The 15,840-nt window shown below is 37.5% G+C and overlaps 1 protein-coding gene across 1 annotated transcript in view; it reads right to left on the bottom strand.

The window, feature by feature from the left end:
• dnajc1 (DnaJ (Hsp40) homolog, subfamily C, member 1) overlaps positions 1-15,840 on the bottom strand; it is an 85,969-nt gene that overhangs the window by 4,818 nt on the left and 65,311 nt on the right. Inside the window, exon 9 of the mRNA XM_006634383.3 lies at positions 2,488-2,607. Coding sequence (XP_006634446.2) covers positions 2,488-2,607 — 120 coding nt within the window. The remainder of the gene's footprint in view (positions 1-2,487; positions 2,608-15,840) is intronic.

Here is a 15,840-nt window from a genome sequence, read left to right as displayed (position 1 = left end):
TTCTGGTTGCTGTGAGACAGACATCAGGGGCCTTACGTCAATCAGGAGCCTGGGCATCACAGACTGATTATTTAGTTCCAAGCAAGGATGGGTCAGTCCACAAGAGTGGAAACCTGTTAATTATTTCCTTGTCTGTTATCCGGAGACAGGAGGGGAAAGCCCTATCTTTCTTATAACCCACTAATTAAAAAAAGCCCGCCCTGCCCTCTCCACCTGCCTGTTGTCTCGCTCTCTGCCTGGACTCCTAGCCACTCAGACGGCAGACAGCACCTCTGTCTGCTCCCAGGGCCTGCGCACAAGGGATTAGCCGGCACAGAGCGAAAGGGAATCAGTTTACACCCTCTCCTTCACATGGATGAGATTATTTTACAAGCAAGTAATCCAAGCCTGTTTTTAATTTAGCAGAACTGCAGTTAATAATTGTGTTACATTCTAGCCTGGCTGCTAACAACACTTTTTTTTCTGCTTGGTAAAATACTCTATATATTTTATAGTGAGAGACAGAACAATACTGTCAAGGTGCAGCTTGCATTTGACATCTTATGGAGAAAAGAGTTAACAAATCATCAACCGTTCCTTATCAAATGAGATTGCAAAGCATCATTAGACCTATATTAAGCCACTTACATCTACATATATACAAAAAGAAGCCAGTGCCAAGCTATCTCTAGCAGAGACGTGTCGAGAAAGTGAATATCCTGTAAAATATAATATTTCTATTTTTTTTCTATTTGAGCCTGTAGCTCAGAAAACTGAAATGAGTACACAGAAATGAGAGTCTTACCTGTTGCCCTGTACACACACCAGCATACACATATATGGAAGGTACTGTATAACATACATTTGTCCAGACAAAACTAGAATAATGGAAACCATACACAATTGCAAGTGTAACCCTAACAGTGAACTATAACAGGCCCACTCACTGAAAGGACCCTGACATACATACAGTATCATACATTCACAATTAGAATGCATTGTTTTAAGAATGACTGTTAAGAATAGGAACCAGAGAGAGGTGAGCTCCTGGAGATGCCTAAGTAAACAGTCCCTTCTCAGCAGCCCCATAGGATTCCTGATTTTCCATCATTTCGCTGTCAATACAGCTATTGGATGCGGATATGGTAATTTTAACACCACACGCATGTACGCATCATGTTTGTTACTTTTTTGCTCCTTGAATAATTATTGCAATCTGCAAAGTCAAAACAACTTCTCATTGGCATCCCACCAGGCTAAATGGGGCTTGTCATACACCGACAGCCTAATTAGGTTAGAGTGTCAGTCTGTGTGACTCCACGCCTGAGCAGCAGTATAAAAAGACAGCAGAGAGACTTGGTGCCCCTAGACGGCTTCAATGCACGTCTCCCATTTCCTGAGAAAAAGCAGCAGGTCAGATGCTTGTCAGTAGGGCTCCGTGGGCTTCAGCCGCAGAGCAGGGCGGGGAGGAGGAGGGCCTGGAGCTACGGGGGGGGGCGGTGTGGGGGGAACTGTGCACAGAGGTCAGGCAGCAGATGTGGGCAGTGGGCCAGAGAGCGTGGGTGCAGGTAACCAGGTCAGCTGGCAGGAACTTCCATTGCAGTAAACTGACACACTCGGTACATCTCCTTCAGAGCAGCCCAGGCGCGCACCTGGGATTGCCCAATTCATCCGGCGAGTCCTGGGGCTGGATTCAGGGTCAGGCAGGAAATCAGCGCTGCCGCGCACCAGCAGGGAACTGGTATTTAGCCGTGTACTGACGAAAATGACAAACTGCGTCGCAAAGGGGTCATGCACATCAAAAATCGACTTGAAAAGATAAATGGAGCTTTGCACTAAAATGAAAACTTCTTAAAGCGTGTTGAACTACCACAGATTGACACAACCAATGCAAAAATACGTTAAGGTGATGACGTGCATCAGTCTGTGGAGCAATAAATTGCTTTCGTCTAATTTTAGACACTCATCACCACTCGACAAAAAAAAAACAATGCTGAATTAGTTTTATTTGTTGAACTAGGTCTTCTAATCGGTGATTACACCATTCGATCAATTTAAAGTGATTCGATTTTATTTAGTGGAGGTTCCACTACAGAAGTTAGCGCTGTCTGTTCCAAAAAGAAAGAATTACCTTTCTCTATTGTAACCCCTGCACTGCAACGGGGGTGTGGGGTGAGGGGGGAATTCTCCCTTCCCGTGCGCTGATCAGGCTGTGGTACAGTCTCACCATGATTGAATTACAGGGTAACTCTCCCCTGTCATTCAGTCCTCTTTGCACATGATCAGTTACAGCTGTTAATTGCCAAAGCTGGGGACTCTCTCCCACATCTGCTTCTAGTTTAGTTAATTAATAGCTTCCTTCCCTGTCCTGTTAGGCCTGAATCCCCTTCTTTATCCCAATCTTTGAGTCCTACATATCGAGGGAGAGTTTAACACCCTGGCCTACTGCTTCTCCCCGGCACTGCCTGTCCTGTCCTCATTATACAATGCAAATCCAAGTGAACTCACATCTGCCACCGATCGACCCAATTCGTGAGCAATCTTTTCCCATCGACCTGGGGTCCCCCCTGGGAACTTAACCATACTTCTTGTCAGCTGACTGAGGTCCTCTTCTGTCCATTCAGGTGCCTGAAACAATACAGAGCGAGTCATTCGCCTTGCATTCATCACTCACCGCTGGCAAAGGAAGAATAGCTGCCTGCAGCATGCACTGGGGGGAAAAAAATGTGCATTAAAATTAATCACAGGATTGCTCTTACAAGTCAAACACATTTTCTTAATGAGGATATTATCCTGCTAATTTACGACATGGATTTAAAGTTATGAACAAGTAATGGGGAAAAATGTAAAGAAGCTGTGTAGGTAACTATGATTTTCATAAAGAAGAGTACGCCGAAACAGCCCCATTGTTAAAAACGGTGCAATCTCAAACATGGCAGCACAAAACATTTATCAGAGCTTCGGAGTGCCATTGATCTCTAGTGTTTTACAACAATGTCAAATATAGTGGGTGGAATAATGTACAGTATTATAATCACTCAAAACAGAAATTCATGCTCCTGATGTTATTATTACAGCGAGACATTATTGCCAACCCTGCAAAAGGTCTTCTTTCTCCACGACTGCAAGAAGGAATCAGATGTTATGTGCAATAACAGAGTAGTCTAAAGATAATATTTCAGTGAACAGGACAGTACAGACTCATGACACTAAAAATACCAATTCTTTCTTTGAAAACTGAAAGCCACAATTTGCCATAATTTAATATATTTAGTAACTATGACAAATAAGCGAGGATTTGAAGCTTTTTCATTCGCAGTTTCAGCAGTGAAAATCTACCACATTTAACATTTATAAGCTATTTAAATCTATAGAAACAATTTAAATAGACAACAAATGAGATCTATTATCCTTAAAATATGCTATTGTACATAAGATTATTATCTGGGTTGAATTTCTGAGGACATTTACAATGTCAGTTTTGGACAGGCACTTTATGATTATTCTTGGAGAAAAAAATTTGGTTTACAAAACTATTTATTCAACCAAAATGAAAGAGTGTATGAATGTGAATAATTCCTTGACAAATCTGTGATGCTGCCAAATATTTCTTATTTCTTTTTTTTTCTATTTCAATCTATAATTGAAACAAGAATTAGGAGTACACAGTAAACAGTTTAAAGAGGTCAATAGGAATTTAAATAATTGTGATATATTTTCTTACTATGTTTTTACTGATGTGATTAAAATTTCAGATCCAAATATAACTTTACAATACAACTTCTTCACTAACACTCAGCTTTTATCAATCTCGAATGAAAGGAAAATGCTTTTCTAACTAGCCTCCTGAAAAATGAACAACACAGAGAAATAATTTTTCTGTTGCTAACTTTAATCCGATTCAAGTTATTCGAATAACAATTTAAGAGACACTTAAAACGTGATCAAAAGGATCGAAAGGTTTCAACAATGTCAAAAATGAATACTTTTTTAAATTTACCACACCTCTAACGTGCCCCTTCCTTAAAGTCTCACTGAGATTTGAGATGGGTGTGCTCTGAAAATCAAACACTGAGACAAAAAATGCTCAGCAAAATCTGTCAAGCACAAAGCACACACACCTGCACAGAAATTATTTTTACAGAAGAAGTAATTAAAATGAATTTATTGTCGCAGGGCTGCATGCCCATCTCAGTTATTCCACTGAAGAATGATGTACAAACACACCCCAAAGTCTCCTTTGCCCTCTCTTTGTCTGTAACTGAGAATCTGTAGCCCCAGGAAGATGGCTGCAGTCTGAAGTGTTCGGATGAAAAGAAAGACAACAATACCTCACTTAAATAACCTCGGAATCCTGACATTTTTACATACCATTGACAAGTCTGGGGAATAGGTTATTGCATTAAATTAGATATGACAGAGGGGGGATTTTTGTCTCATCGTTATTATTAAAGAGAATTAATTATCAGTCCCACAAAGTCTGTGTGGATCCTTCACATTACTAGGCAGATTCATGCAGGTTCTGTTCAGGGTACAGAACAGGACTTGCGAAACAGGGTCATATTCGCTCACAATATCTTTCTCCATTAGAGGACAAGTTTATTATCATGCTAAAAATATTCCCTGTATTTTATTCCACTCCTTCCATTCCCACATGCTATTAAAAAAAAACTGTGATTATACTTGCATTCTAGAAAAAAAAAAGGATCACATGCAAACTGCACTTTAATTTCAGGGATTTAAAATGAAGTCAAGGAGTGAAAAAAGAGCCCGCAAGGAACATCCACTTACTTTAAAGGAACATGTTAATATTTGACAAAAAATATTAATATAGGGTCACATTCTTCACCCAAACAAAACCATTTTAAGTTATTAATTTTCTTGGATATTAAAAAAAGAGGTTGTGGAAATACACATAGATCTTTTTTCCCCCACTTAATACATTTTAATTAATTTCAGATTAATAAGTCTGGAGTCATTTAGAGAGATGGTTCGACGCCAGGCTGTGTTTGATTTATTTCAATTTGGATGATTTCATTCTTAACGATGTGAAATGATTCAATTTCTAAAAACAGCACACAAAAAATCTTTCAAATGTTACATTTCTGTTACCTGCACTACCAGTTTGTGATTTTTATTTATCCAACTGTATTTTCAAATTAAACACTTTATACAAAGATATATTAAAAAATAAAAATTCTTTATACTGTATTTTGTGAATTAATTTTGTCGTGGAGTTTATTCTGCCTGTAATTAAACTGAACCCAGCACTTCGCAGATGACGACAAAATGTTTCAGCTTCGTTGTACAAATCCAGCTAAAGAATGATATCACCTAATCAATAGCTGTGCTAGTGACTGTGTAAGATAAAATGTTAAACAAACAGATCAATAACCAAATAAACAAGCATTAATGATTTCCAATTAAGCACATTCAAATTAGAAAGAGGAACAAAGCAACAACAACAAAAAAAATCCCACTGTTCACAAAAGGCTCTGAGGGGGTTTTCCCCTCTGTCAAGCCGGACGTAAGTCATTTGAAAGATCGCCGTCCAAGGTAATTCACAAGCATGCAGAGTGTAGTTTGCATTAGGAGACCATCAGTACAGAGCGACTGACTCAGAGGTGAGCGACCTCCAGGACCATCTCCACAGTTACGCAAAGCCTCTCTCTGACACTAATCCGCCCCGTCATTCTCTCTCTGTGCACTAACCACACTGACATCCGCCTGCCGCTCTGGCAGCTTAGCGCTGGGGCCCTCTCCTCACTCCTCTTCCTGCCTCCACTAATCAATGGCTCTCTAGCCTGCTCCTTTTCAGCACGTCCGAACGGCAGCCCTGCTCAGAATCAAAGCGCGCTGCCTGTCCTTGGAAGAAAAAAAAAGGAGGGGGCGGCGAGAGGTGGGGGGCAGCCATTTGCATGCATTTGCAAAGCAAAAACTTCTCTCATTCATGCGCTGCGCTCCTGCCCTTTACAACGCTCTCTGGAAGCTGAGGAACGGTCATCATGAAAGATGAATTGCATGTTCTGCTTCACAGATTTTATTTTCTGCTGACTCAAAAAGTATCTAAATATAGCAGCTAGACATCTAAAAAATAAAATTTATATTGAGCAATTTTATAAGACTGAGTTCGAACGGAGAGGGAAAACAATATCTGTACTATTCCTACGCATTATTTCGGACAAGTGTAATGGCTCGTAACCTTTCTAAAATTGCCCCCACCTCACAGTGCTGGTTAAAGTAATTTTTAAAAATAGGAAACGAGTAAATCATTAGATTTAATGCAAGCAGGGCACAGTCAAGGTATTTTTTTGGGGGGTGAAAAAACTTAAATTGGTTTTATTTTTAGAAACGGAAACGTGTGCCTGTTTTCAGTGATTTGCTCCGACAAATTCAGAAAACCGAAACACCGGGGAGACTAATTATTGGAACATATGTTATGCTACGTCTTATGGAGGTTATGAAAATTAACTATTATTAGATTTAAATTCCAATAAATAAGGTAGACATTTTTACAAGTTTCTTAACTACTCAGCAATATTTCTTAAGTCCTTGTGCACAAAAGGAAATAAAAAAAATCACCGTGTTTCACTATTATTACAATAGCACATCAATAAAATAAAATTCAATTATGTTATAATACATTGCCAGGAGAAAAGCTTTTTTAAATATGACGCAGAAAACGTCTTCAGATGTCGACTACATTTTTTACTTGTTAAAATTAATCACCTATTCTTTGAAATACATGATTATTGCGATAAACACAGGCTTTGCCTTTTGAATATTTGGAGTAGAATGACGCAATGCTTTTTTTTTTTTGGCCCATCAAGTTAAAGCGCACTAAACAGAACAATTAATTGGGGGAAAAAAATCACGGCCTATGCAACACGAGAGATGCGGCTCTCTTTCCGCAGCGCAAGGAGCGGCTGGCCGAGCGGCGATCCACTTGTTAATCACACGACCGGATACGGCGAGGCGCAGAGCTCGAATTCCTCATCAGCCATTAATTGTGGTTTTTGGATTCGACGGAGGCGGCCGCGATACGAATGGTTCAGCAGCCTTGAGGGTGGTCATGGTGTGAACGTATTCTCCTCGGTTTAATCTTCAGCCAACTGTAGCTCTCCGTGCCAAACGAATGCGTGAGCATACTGTTCTGTCACCAAAAACCATGTGTGTCTACTATTATTAAAATAAGGGGGCCAAAAATCCATTTTCAGTGTAGCAGAGTAGTGGCAGAATTTACACAGAGGAGGAGAGAGCAGCTGTTATTTTTACGCAAGCATTCAAATGTGCAAGTCCGTCCAGGCTGCTATTCCCCTTGTAAAAAAAAAAACCGCACGGCAGCACGAAAACCAATGACATGGACAAAACACATTTTACAGGGAGCTCAAATACAGCACCTTGTGCAACGCATGCTACTATATTGGCTATTTAAGTAAATGGAAACCGGGGGGAAACTATTTCGGTGGAAGCGTTTTAATACAAATCGGCGGCCATTATTCAAAATCCAAACTTCATATATAAACCATGGCATTAAAACTAAATAAATTGGAATATGGCAAAATCCCATCATGAAATGCCGCACTGAACACAAATTAAATATATGGTTCTGAACCACGAGTCGTGTCCCTGGAAAAATACGGCATCACATTCTTGTATTCCTCACAACACCTTACAATTGGCATTCCTCACTAAAGGAGGCCCTGGTCAGAAAAAAGGGCAGGAATTCCACTATATGCTCATGTAACCTCAAGGCATTCTCCAGCACATAGAGAGATCTTCCAACTGATTACAATTTCCCAGCACAGACCGTCCCATCTCTACATTGAAAAACATTTAACAAGTGAATGTGGTAATTTCTGCAATTAAAAGGAAATTCTACAATTTGTGCCTTTCAGCTGACCAAAACACAGGAAAAAATAAAAATATTAAATATTGTGTTTTTAAATACAAATTATACAGCTGACTAGCACAATGACCATATCATACCTTTTATTCCAGAGCACTGCTGTAATAAACTAGAATTTACAAAATGTTTAGCAGCATTTCATGAAATCTTTAAATGTGAACAATTATTTAGAAGCAATGTGCTGTAATTATATTCACGCTTGTTTACACATCAATAGAACAAACTGTGGAAATTCTAAGAAGGATTCTAAAAATGTATCCAAAACAATTTCTAAATCATTTCATAGAATCATAAACGTGAGCAACAGTGAACACCTGGTTTGCTGAAAGACATGAAAAAATTGTTGCAAAAACGGTATCCATGAATTCTAACAGCAAGCACTTGTTTTTTCTAATAACTCTTAACAATAACTAATAACTATAAAAATAATGAGAACTATATAAAACATAATAACTGAAAAAATAATTTCGCATCCAAGTTGTGAACCGGTAATTATTTTTTTTTACCATATTAAGATTTTACTTTCTCATCATATACAATTTGTGTCTTGTCCACTAAAACATTTGAGAGCAAAGGACAGTTGTAGCACTGTTGCAGTACTGGCAAAACCAGCAGGAGACAATATTCAGTATTTGGGGATAAGCTCTATTCATTGACACACTACACATAATTGCTTTTCTATCAATAAATATTTGAAATTCATCATACTAAGAAGGCAAATGAGGAATACAATTTCAAAGCCGACAGTAAAAATTTGGTCTGCGTAACATGGAAAGGTGGCTTACAAATCATATCTAATCTTGACATACATAAAAAAGGCACTCAGTTGTTTAAAACATATGACCTTCTCCTTAATACAAAACATTACTTGTATTCAAAAGACCCATTATGAGGATCTGTAATCCACTGAAAATGAGATTTCTTTTCCTATATTATTACAGAATATCCCAGAATCATCTGTTACCAGATTCCCATCACTGCTTGAGTTCAGCTGTTAAACCTTCTAAATACCTTGACTTGGGTGATGAAAAAATGTACATATTGACTTTACTGTATATCAATAAAACACTAGGCCATTTTTTAAAATGCTATAAAATATCTTATTATTGATCGGACTGAGCACAATTCTGTGAGGAAATTCTATACTCCAATCTAAATAAAAAAAATAAATAATTATGTATAGTTTAAGTGTTACTTGTCCAGTTATTCAATACTTGCAGGAAGAAAAAAAATCTTCCATTATTAAATATGGTTTTTCTGCTTTTTTATTCATCTACAATGACTGTGCCCCAAGTAAAGATCTACGAGATAACCAGAAAATACACATTCGCTGGAGTTCAAACATTTATCACACATGATCATATAAAAATGGGTATGAAATTGGTTCATTCTAATGTTCTTTGAGTTAATTAATAAAACACCGGAAAAATCGCACTACGTTAATTTATTCTTCTCGTCTCCTGTCAGGAAAAAAAAAAAGATGTAAATTATACATAATCCTGATACAGGAATAGCAATTAATTTTGTTACGGGACACTAAGGTATTCAGTGACAAGATCACCTGCAGTGCTAGCAGTTAATTATGTAAACCAGGGTTAAGACCACTTCTCTCCAAATGGCAATGGGAATCTTTTCCTATTCTAACCAGAACCAGACAGGCACAACCAGTATACCACATGGCAAATATGCATGTAATCAACTGCACTTTGACTGGCTCACAGAGGCCCAACAGTAAAGAATCATGAATTATTCACCCAACTTCTCAATAAGATGTGTTGCTCTTTGATGTAGCCAAAGCACAAGGACTCTGCTACTGAAATCTCCAAAGGTCACTTGAGCAGCAGATACCTATAGAACAGACATCAGTGGCTACAGTAAAAATGAAAGAGGGGCAAAAAGACAGACACGGAGAAAGAGAGGTAAGGAATGCAAAGGACAGAACTAAACAATGGATCCACTAATACAGCCTTATTTACAACACATACAGTCTTCGCCCAACGTGCAAAATCGGTGCTTATGATGTGTAAAGAAAATGACTTAAGTGGCCTGTTCGTGTTTTCTAACCTCTTTTAAGGCCAGTAGTGCAGATTAAGTAAGATTTGCCAACACTTCTCCTTGTTCGTGTCCAGAAAAGGATAAAAAAAAAAACGCTGTACAAAATATTTCTTATGTTTTTTTTTTTTATCTTTACACAAAACAACACGTTCTTTTTCTATTCGATTTAAGGTTTCTTGACAGCCCGAATTTGGGATCGTATGCCTGACTGGTTCTGGGAATGTGGGAGATCTCGCGTTTTAGGTCTCCCGCCTCAATAGTAGTCATGGACTCAATCAAACCGGAAAAAAAGAAAAAGCCTCGCAGCTGCATTTTGGCTGGGCTGGACAAAGGCAGAGGTCTGACCCAGGGGACAGAGCTGCAGGCTGGGATAGGAGGAGAGAAAGGCAGGGTTAAAGCTCTGTGGTCAGTCAGCCCCAGGGAGGCTTATTAACAAGAGGCCCAAGTAGGACATGACAGCAGAATATGTATGCATGAAGGATGCACACTACATTCATACACATACATCCCAAATATAATCTACATTTCTATACGAAGCTTTAAATGCAGTGCACCTTTATATCTGTATATTATGAAGGAGCTCGAGACTGCACTGTATTAACCATTTCATGTACATTTGAACAGGCAAACAGGGGTGTATGCAGTGCACACATGAAAATGGTACTGGAGATTTGAAAATGTTCAGGTTTTTAACACGGTCTCTGTTATTTAAAAAAATATTTTTTTATACATCAATGAGGGTGTTGTCTTTTGTTCTTTAGAAGAAAGAGAACACAGCAAACAATGCAGCAGTAGTGTTCGAATAAACAGTCATAGCTTCTGCATACATCTTTATAAACTACATTCATTTTAAGCAGCCTGCCACAGATTCTACTAAACTGCAAAATTTGAAAACCCCTGTTTCTATTGAAATTTTAATCCTTTTCTTCATTTCAGTGCCTAAAAAAATGAGATAGGCTTTTATTAAATGTATGACACAGGGACTGAAGATTGGTCTGTTGACTAAAAGCATTATAATCAGAAAATACATGCAATTTCAGTTCACTGTTTCAGTAACTGTTTCTGCATTTAAAAAAGCACTTTAAAATAGCCTTGAATTGACAATGTATAACGAAAAAACTGAATTCAGCTGAACAACCACACATGGCACACAAAGCTTACCACAAGGTAGAAAGGTTCAGTTTCCCTGATAAAAGTGAAATTCACACTTTTTTTGTGAGGAACTATCCTTTCATAGACCTACTTAAAATTAGGACAGTCATGAGGTTCAGGACAGAAATGTGGAAGCTGTAAGTAACCAAATGTATTTCTCTACGGCCACATTTCAATTTCCACAGGATCAGTAATGTCAGAAACCCATAATAGGGACATATCTTGCAAATCTGTTCAAGCTTCAAGGCTTAATCGATCACATATGGAGTGGACAATATCACTCAAATACTAAAACTTTCCCCTTTTTAGCAGGTAGTGACTGACTGGCATTTTTGTCATTAGAATTCTATATATCAAATGAGATCATCTGTTATATCATCAGAAAAATAAAAAAAATGTCAACATCTCTCTTTCCAACTAAGCTACAGTATCCTGTGTGCACGTTTCTGCAACATTTCTGTGGTTTAGTTGTTCATACAGTATTTTTCAACTATATATGTCACAAGCATATATATTACCATCCACACAGTGTCATATAGACTCTCATTCTGGCAAAGGAAACTAAGAATTATAAATAAGCTCCTTCACCAGATACCCAACTCTGTATTTTATATATAAACAGTACACTCAATTACCTCTTGACGATAAGAGGGTGATAGGGATCATATGCATACTTAACATAGATAATATTAGTAAGTTCATTTAGTTTGACTGAATTGGTACCTTGAGAATTTGTATTAATAATTCTTTCTTAAACATAACATCCCTTTATTCTCTTAGTATTAACACAAAAATTAATTCAATTGACAGAGTCTTTCTTTTAACCTCTCTTCGATTTCAGCTCATTAGCATGATATTTCTGACAGAAAATCTTCATTAATAAAACACGTGGGATTTCAGAATTGCATTAAGATGTTAAATTAACCTATCCAGCTCCACCCACAAAAAAGAGAAAAAGAAGAAAAGGGGAATTTTCGAAGACACATCCAAAGGACAGAGCCAACACTCCATAAAATAATTCAGGTCAGCCCAGGGCCCTAATGAAGATATTCAGTTATAACTCAAAAGTGTTTTTGTAGCTAATGCTGGCTAAAAAGGCAGCAAAATCTGACTTTTCAAAAAATGTCAAACACCTATTTACAAAATAAAATGCATGTGTATTTACATTTTTTCAGCTGCTACTGACGGAAAGAGAAGTCTAGGAACAAAAAGTCATGCACAGATAAAGGATCTTTCCTTTTCAATTTCTGCAGGAAAGACCACACACCACAGAAGTGCTTTTGAAACAAACACTAAATGAGAATTTCAGGTAAGGCAACAGTACTCTATGTTGAGGAATCAACTGTTACAAAGATGTAACTTGCCTGATAAAATTAATTTTATTTTGGATTTCTCCTAGGAATTCAAGTGCCCTTTCACTGTCTAATAAAGGTGGTTGTCGAACTGTCTTACACGTCGGGTGATCCATTTTAATGCACAATTTGTCTTTTGTGAAGTGATCATATGGATACCTCAGATAAATTGATGCCCTCCATCAAATCGATGTATATTAAATCATTTCTCAATTTAAAGCCGTATAATTCAGACCCTTTTTAGAAATAACGTTTCACTTAACTCTTCAACTGGATTCATTCCACGTCTACTCAAAACAAAATGCCATGTACCGAAGCTCCTTTTATATGAGACACTTTGTGTAAAGCAAGAATGTGCATGTATCTGGGATTTTATTTTAAAGCGACTACCTCCTCCATTTTGTATCACAGAAAAAACCCTGCTATTAATGCGTGAAGAGATAAACTGAGCAGATTGTATATCTGTCCACTACGGATGATGACTACCCCTAACACTCACTCCAGTTCTAGGTTAAGTTAGTTTGAAATGACATTGAAATAGGAGCACTATTCCAATACAGTAATGCAAAACGGCCAGGTGTGGCTTTTTGTAAACACAAATTGCCTTTGAGGCCCCCCCATTCCCCATTTCAGTCTGCCTGACGGGTTGAATTGGCCGACTAAGAGGCGAGCTGCTTTCGGTACAGACGCAAGACATAAAAGCACAGAGGTAGACACAAGCCATAGTAAATAAAGGGTACCAATCAGAAACTAGACAGCTACACAAATACGGGGACTCTAGATAGCTAAATGCTCATATTTGTCTTACAAATCATTTGAATCCTCTAGAAAATCAATAGCCATGCTCTCTCTTTTGTAAAATGGCAGTGGATGGAGGATGAACAATAAATCTGGTTCCCTTCAAGCAAGATGGACATTAAAAAACGGGGGAAAAAAAGGCAGGCAGCCTGGCCATTCTCTACTTGGAGGGCAGAAGTAGAGAAAGCTACTAAAGAAAGGAGGGGAAAAAAAGGAAACATATAGAAAATTCTTAGGAGCACTATTAAAGTAACAAGCAGCATATTATGTGAGGCTTGGAAAAAAAAAACCTGTGTGCCTCTCATGTTTCAAAGCAGCACAGATGTGAGAAAGCCCAAGGTGGAGCAGAGCAGGTGGTGAGGCAAAATGGTATAGAAACTCCATAAAATGGGCCCACAGGTGCACATTCTCGTCCCTTGAGCTGCTCCGAAAGCCACATAATCACAATAACAAAGGAGGCGTCTGCTTCAGAGACGCACATGAGCTCAATTTATATATTCATTGGATCACAAAAGCAAAAAAAAAAACAACAACCTTGGACTTTACAATAAATCATCCATAAAATACTGGAAATTAGCGCAGGTCTGCATTGAGAGACCACAGAATCAGCTCAAAGCCAGTAATTTATTTTCTTTTACAAACGCTTCCAACTGTATATTGTACCAAAAAACGAAGTACAATTTTTGTAACTTGTTAGATAGCACCATAAACGTACAATGCCTTCGGAGCAGATGGAAAATCCATCAGTTTGTTGAGCTTTTTAAATGCAAAAATAAATTCTAACTACCTGATTAACACTATCCACTAACAAAATTCATCCATTATACTGACATTATTTAAAGCTTAATAAGTGTCTGAAATGTATGAGAGTTTGTTATTAAGAACTTACCAAGACCTGTTAACTGAAAAAAAGTTACAATAAAAATGTATAGTTACCCGATTTAAATGATTATGTAATGCATATAAAAATTATAAATGTGAGCATTTAGGGTGACACGATTGTTAGCTCTTTGGCATCTTGTCTAAGGTGTAGCTCTGTCTTGCACTTCTGGGATAGTGTCTGATCAACCCTTATCCAGAATAAACCGCTTTCTGATAATGGAAGGATAGATGTTGATAAGGTTGTTCTGGAACAGGGCAACACCTGCTCCGACCACAAAGGATAATGACAAATGTATACGTACGCACTAAATATAGCACAAAAGCTTAAAAAAAAAGACTTCTATACATAAAATGTGATCAGATTTTTTTAAATAAGCACACATTTCATAGAAAGATCCATTTCATAAGATACTAATGAGCTAAAACTTTATTACAGTTTTCCACATGTACGTTTGTTAACTGGTAAGTGTCTCTTTACTCTTACAGTATCGTACAGTCAGTAATGGGGAATGTCCTTGTGCTGGAGATGGTTAGACTCACATGTATTTAAAAACAATGCGGTTCACACATGGGCAAATACAACATACAGGCAAGAAAGAGATCAATATTTTTCATATAGAATAATACAGAACGTTAGAGCTGCTTCGCATTTTTAGAATTGTTTAACACAAGACACAGTAACCAAACCATAACTCATTTGCTTCTGTTTTTTACTCCTGTTGTACTGGGGTTAAATATCTGAAGTCCTTACAGTGATAATGAGAAGACAGTAGAATAAGAAAAAGAATCTGATACAAAGCTTAAAAAGGTTCACTAAATTACAATTTTCTTGTATTGCTGAGAAAAGTGTTTAACAAGAAACAAACAGATGCATGGACTACAATACAAAAGGCAGATCTTCCCAGGAGCTATTCATAACTAATCAAACTAAAGTTCTGTTACAAACAATACAATTTATTATACGATTATTATATTATAATATAATATTACGTAAAACTGCACTTACAAATCTGGTCTATGAGAGTCTCGTCTTCACAAAACTCTTTATATTATGAGGAACAAAAGTGTTTAAGTCTTGAGGGTTTGATTAAATCTTAGTCTTCCAAAAATATTTTGTATTCAAATAGGTGCTACAAATGCAAAACATTTATACATAGGCTGTCAGTTAATTAGAGGCATACAAGTAAAGTCTTCAAGACTTGAAAAAAGTCGTTTCTGATGTTCTTTATCTTTTGGTCCAAGAGAGATTTCGGAACCAAAAGAAATCATCAGAACTTAGAATTAGTGTGTAACCTGTAATAATACAAGCTAATGGAATCAACATTCAGTCACCATATCAGTTTTCTCTTTCTTATATACAGTATATAAAAGAATCGATTGCAGCTGTTTTGTTGCACAAAAACTGATATAATTAATTGCTTACACTTATATAGCGCTTTTCTGGACACTCCACTCAAAGCACTTCACAGGTAATGGGGACTCCCCTCCACCACCACCAATGTGCAGTATATAGACTTGTAGATAACTTTAAGGTTGGATAGATTATAATGAATGAATGAATACATGGTATATTTCAAGAAAAAGTTAACCTTTTTTATGCCACACAATCATTTTATATGGTTCCAATTTTCATTTAGCTATGGTTTGGGAAATGCAGGTCTTTTCCTTTTGTAGCTCATCCACAGAGGAGTGTTCTTCCTAGCAGCCTGGCCA

The sequence above is a fragment of the Lepisosteus oculatus genome, chromosome 6 (assembly GCF_040954835.1).
Source record: "Lepisosteus oculatus isolate fLepOcu1 chromosome 6, fLepOcu1.hap2, whole genome shotgun sequence".
Taxonomy (NCBI): domain Eukaryota; kingdom Metazoa; phylum Chordata; class Actinopteri; order Semionotiformes; family Lepisosteidae; genus Lepisosteus; species Lepisosteus oculatus.
The sequence above is the reverse complement of the archived record's forward strand: the minus strand, read 5'-3'. Positions and strand labels throughout refer to the sequence as shown.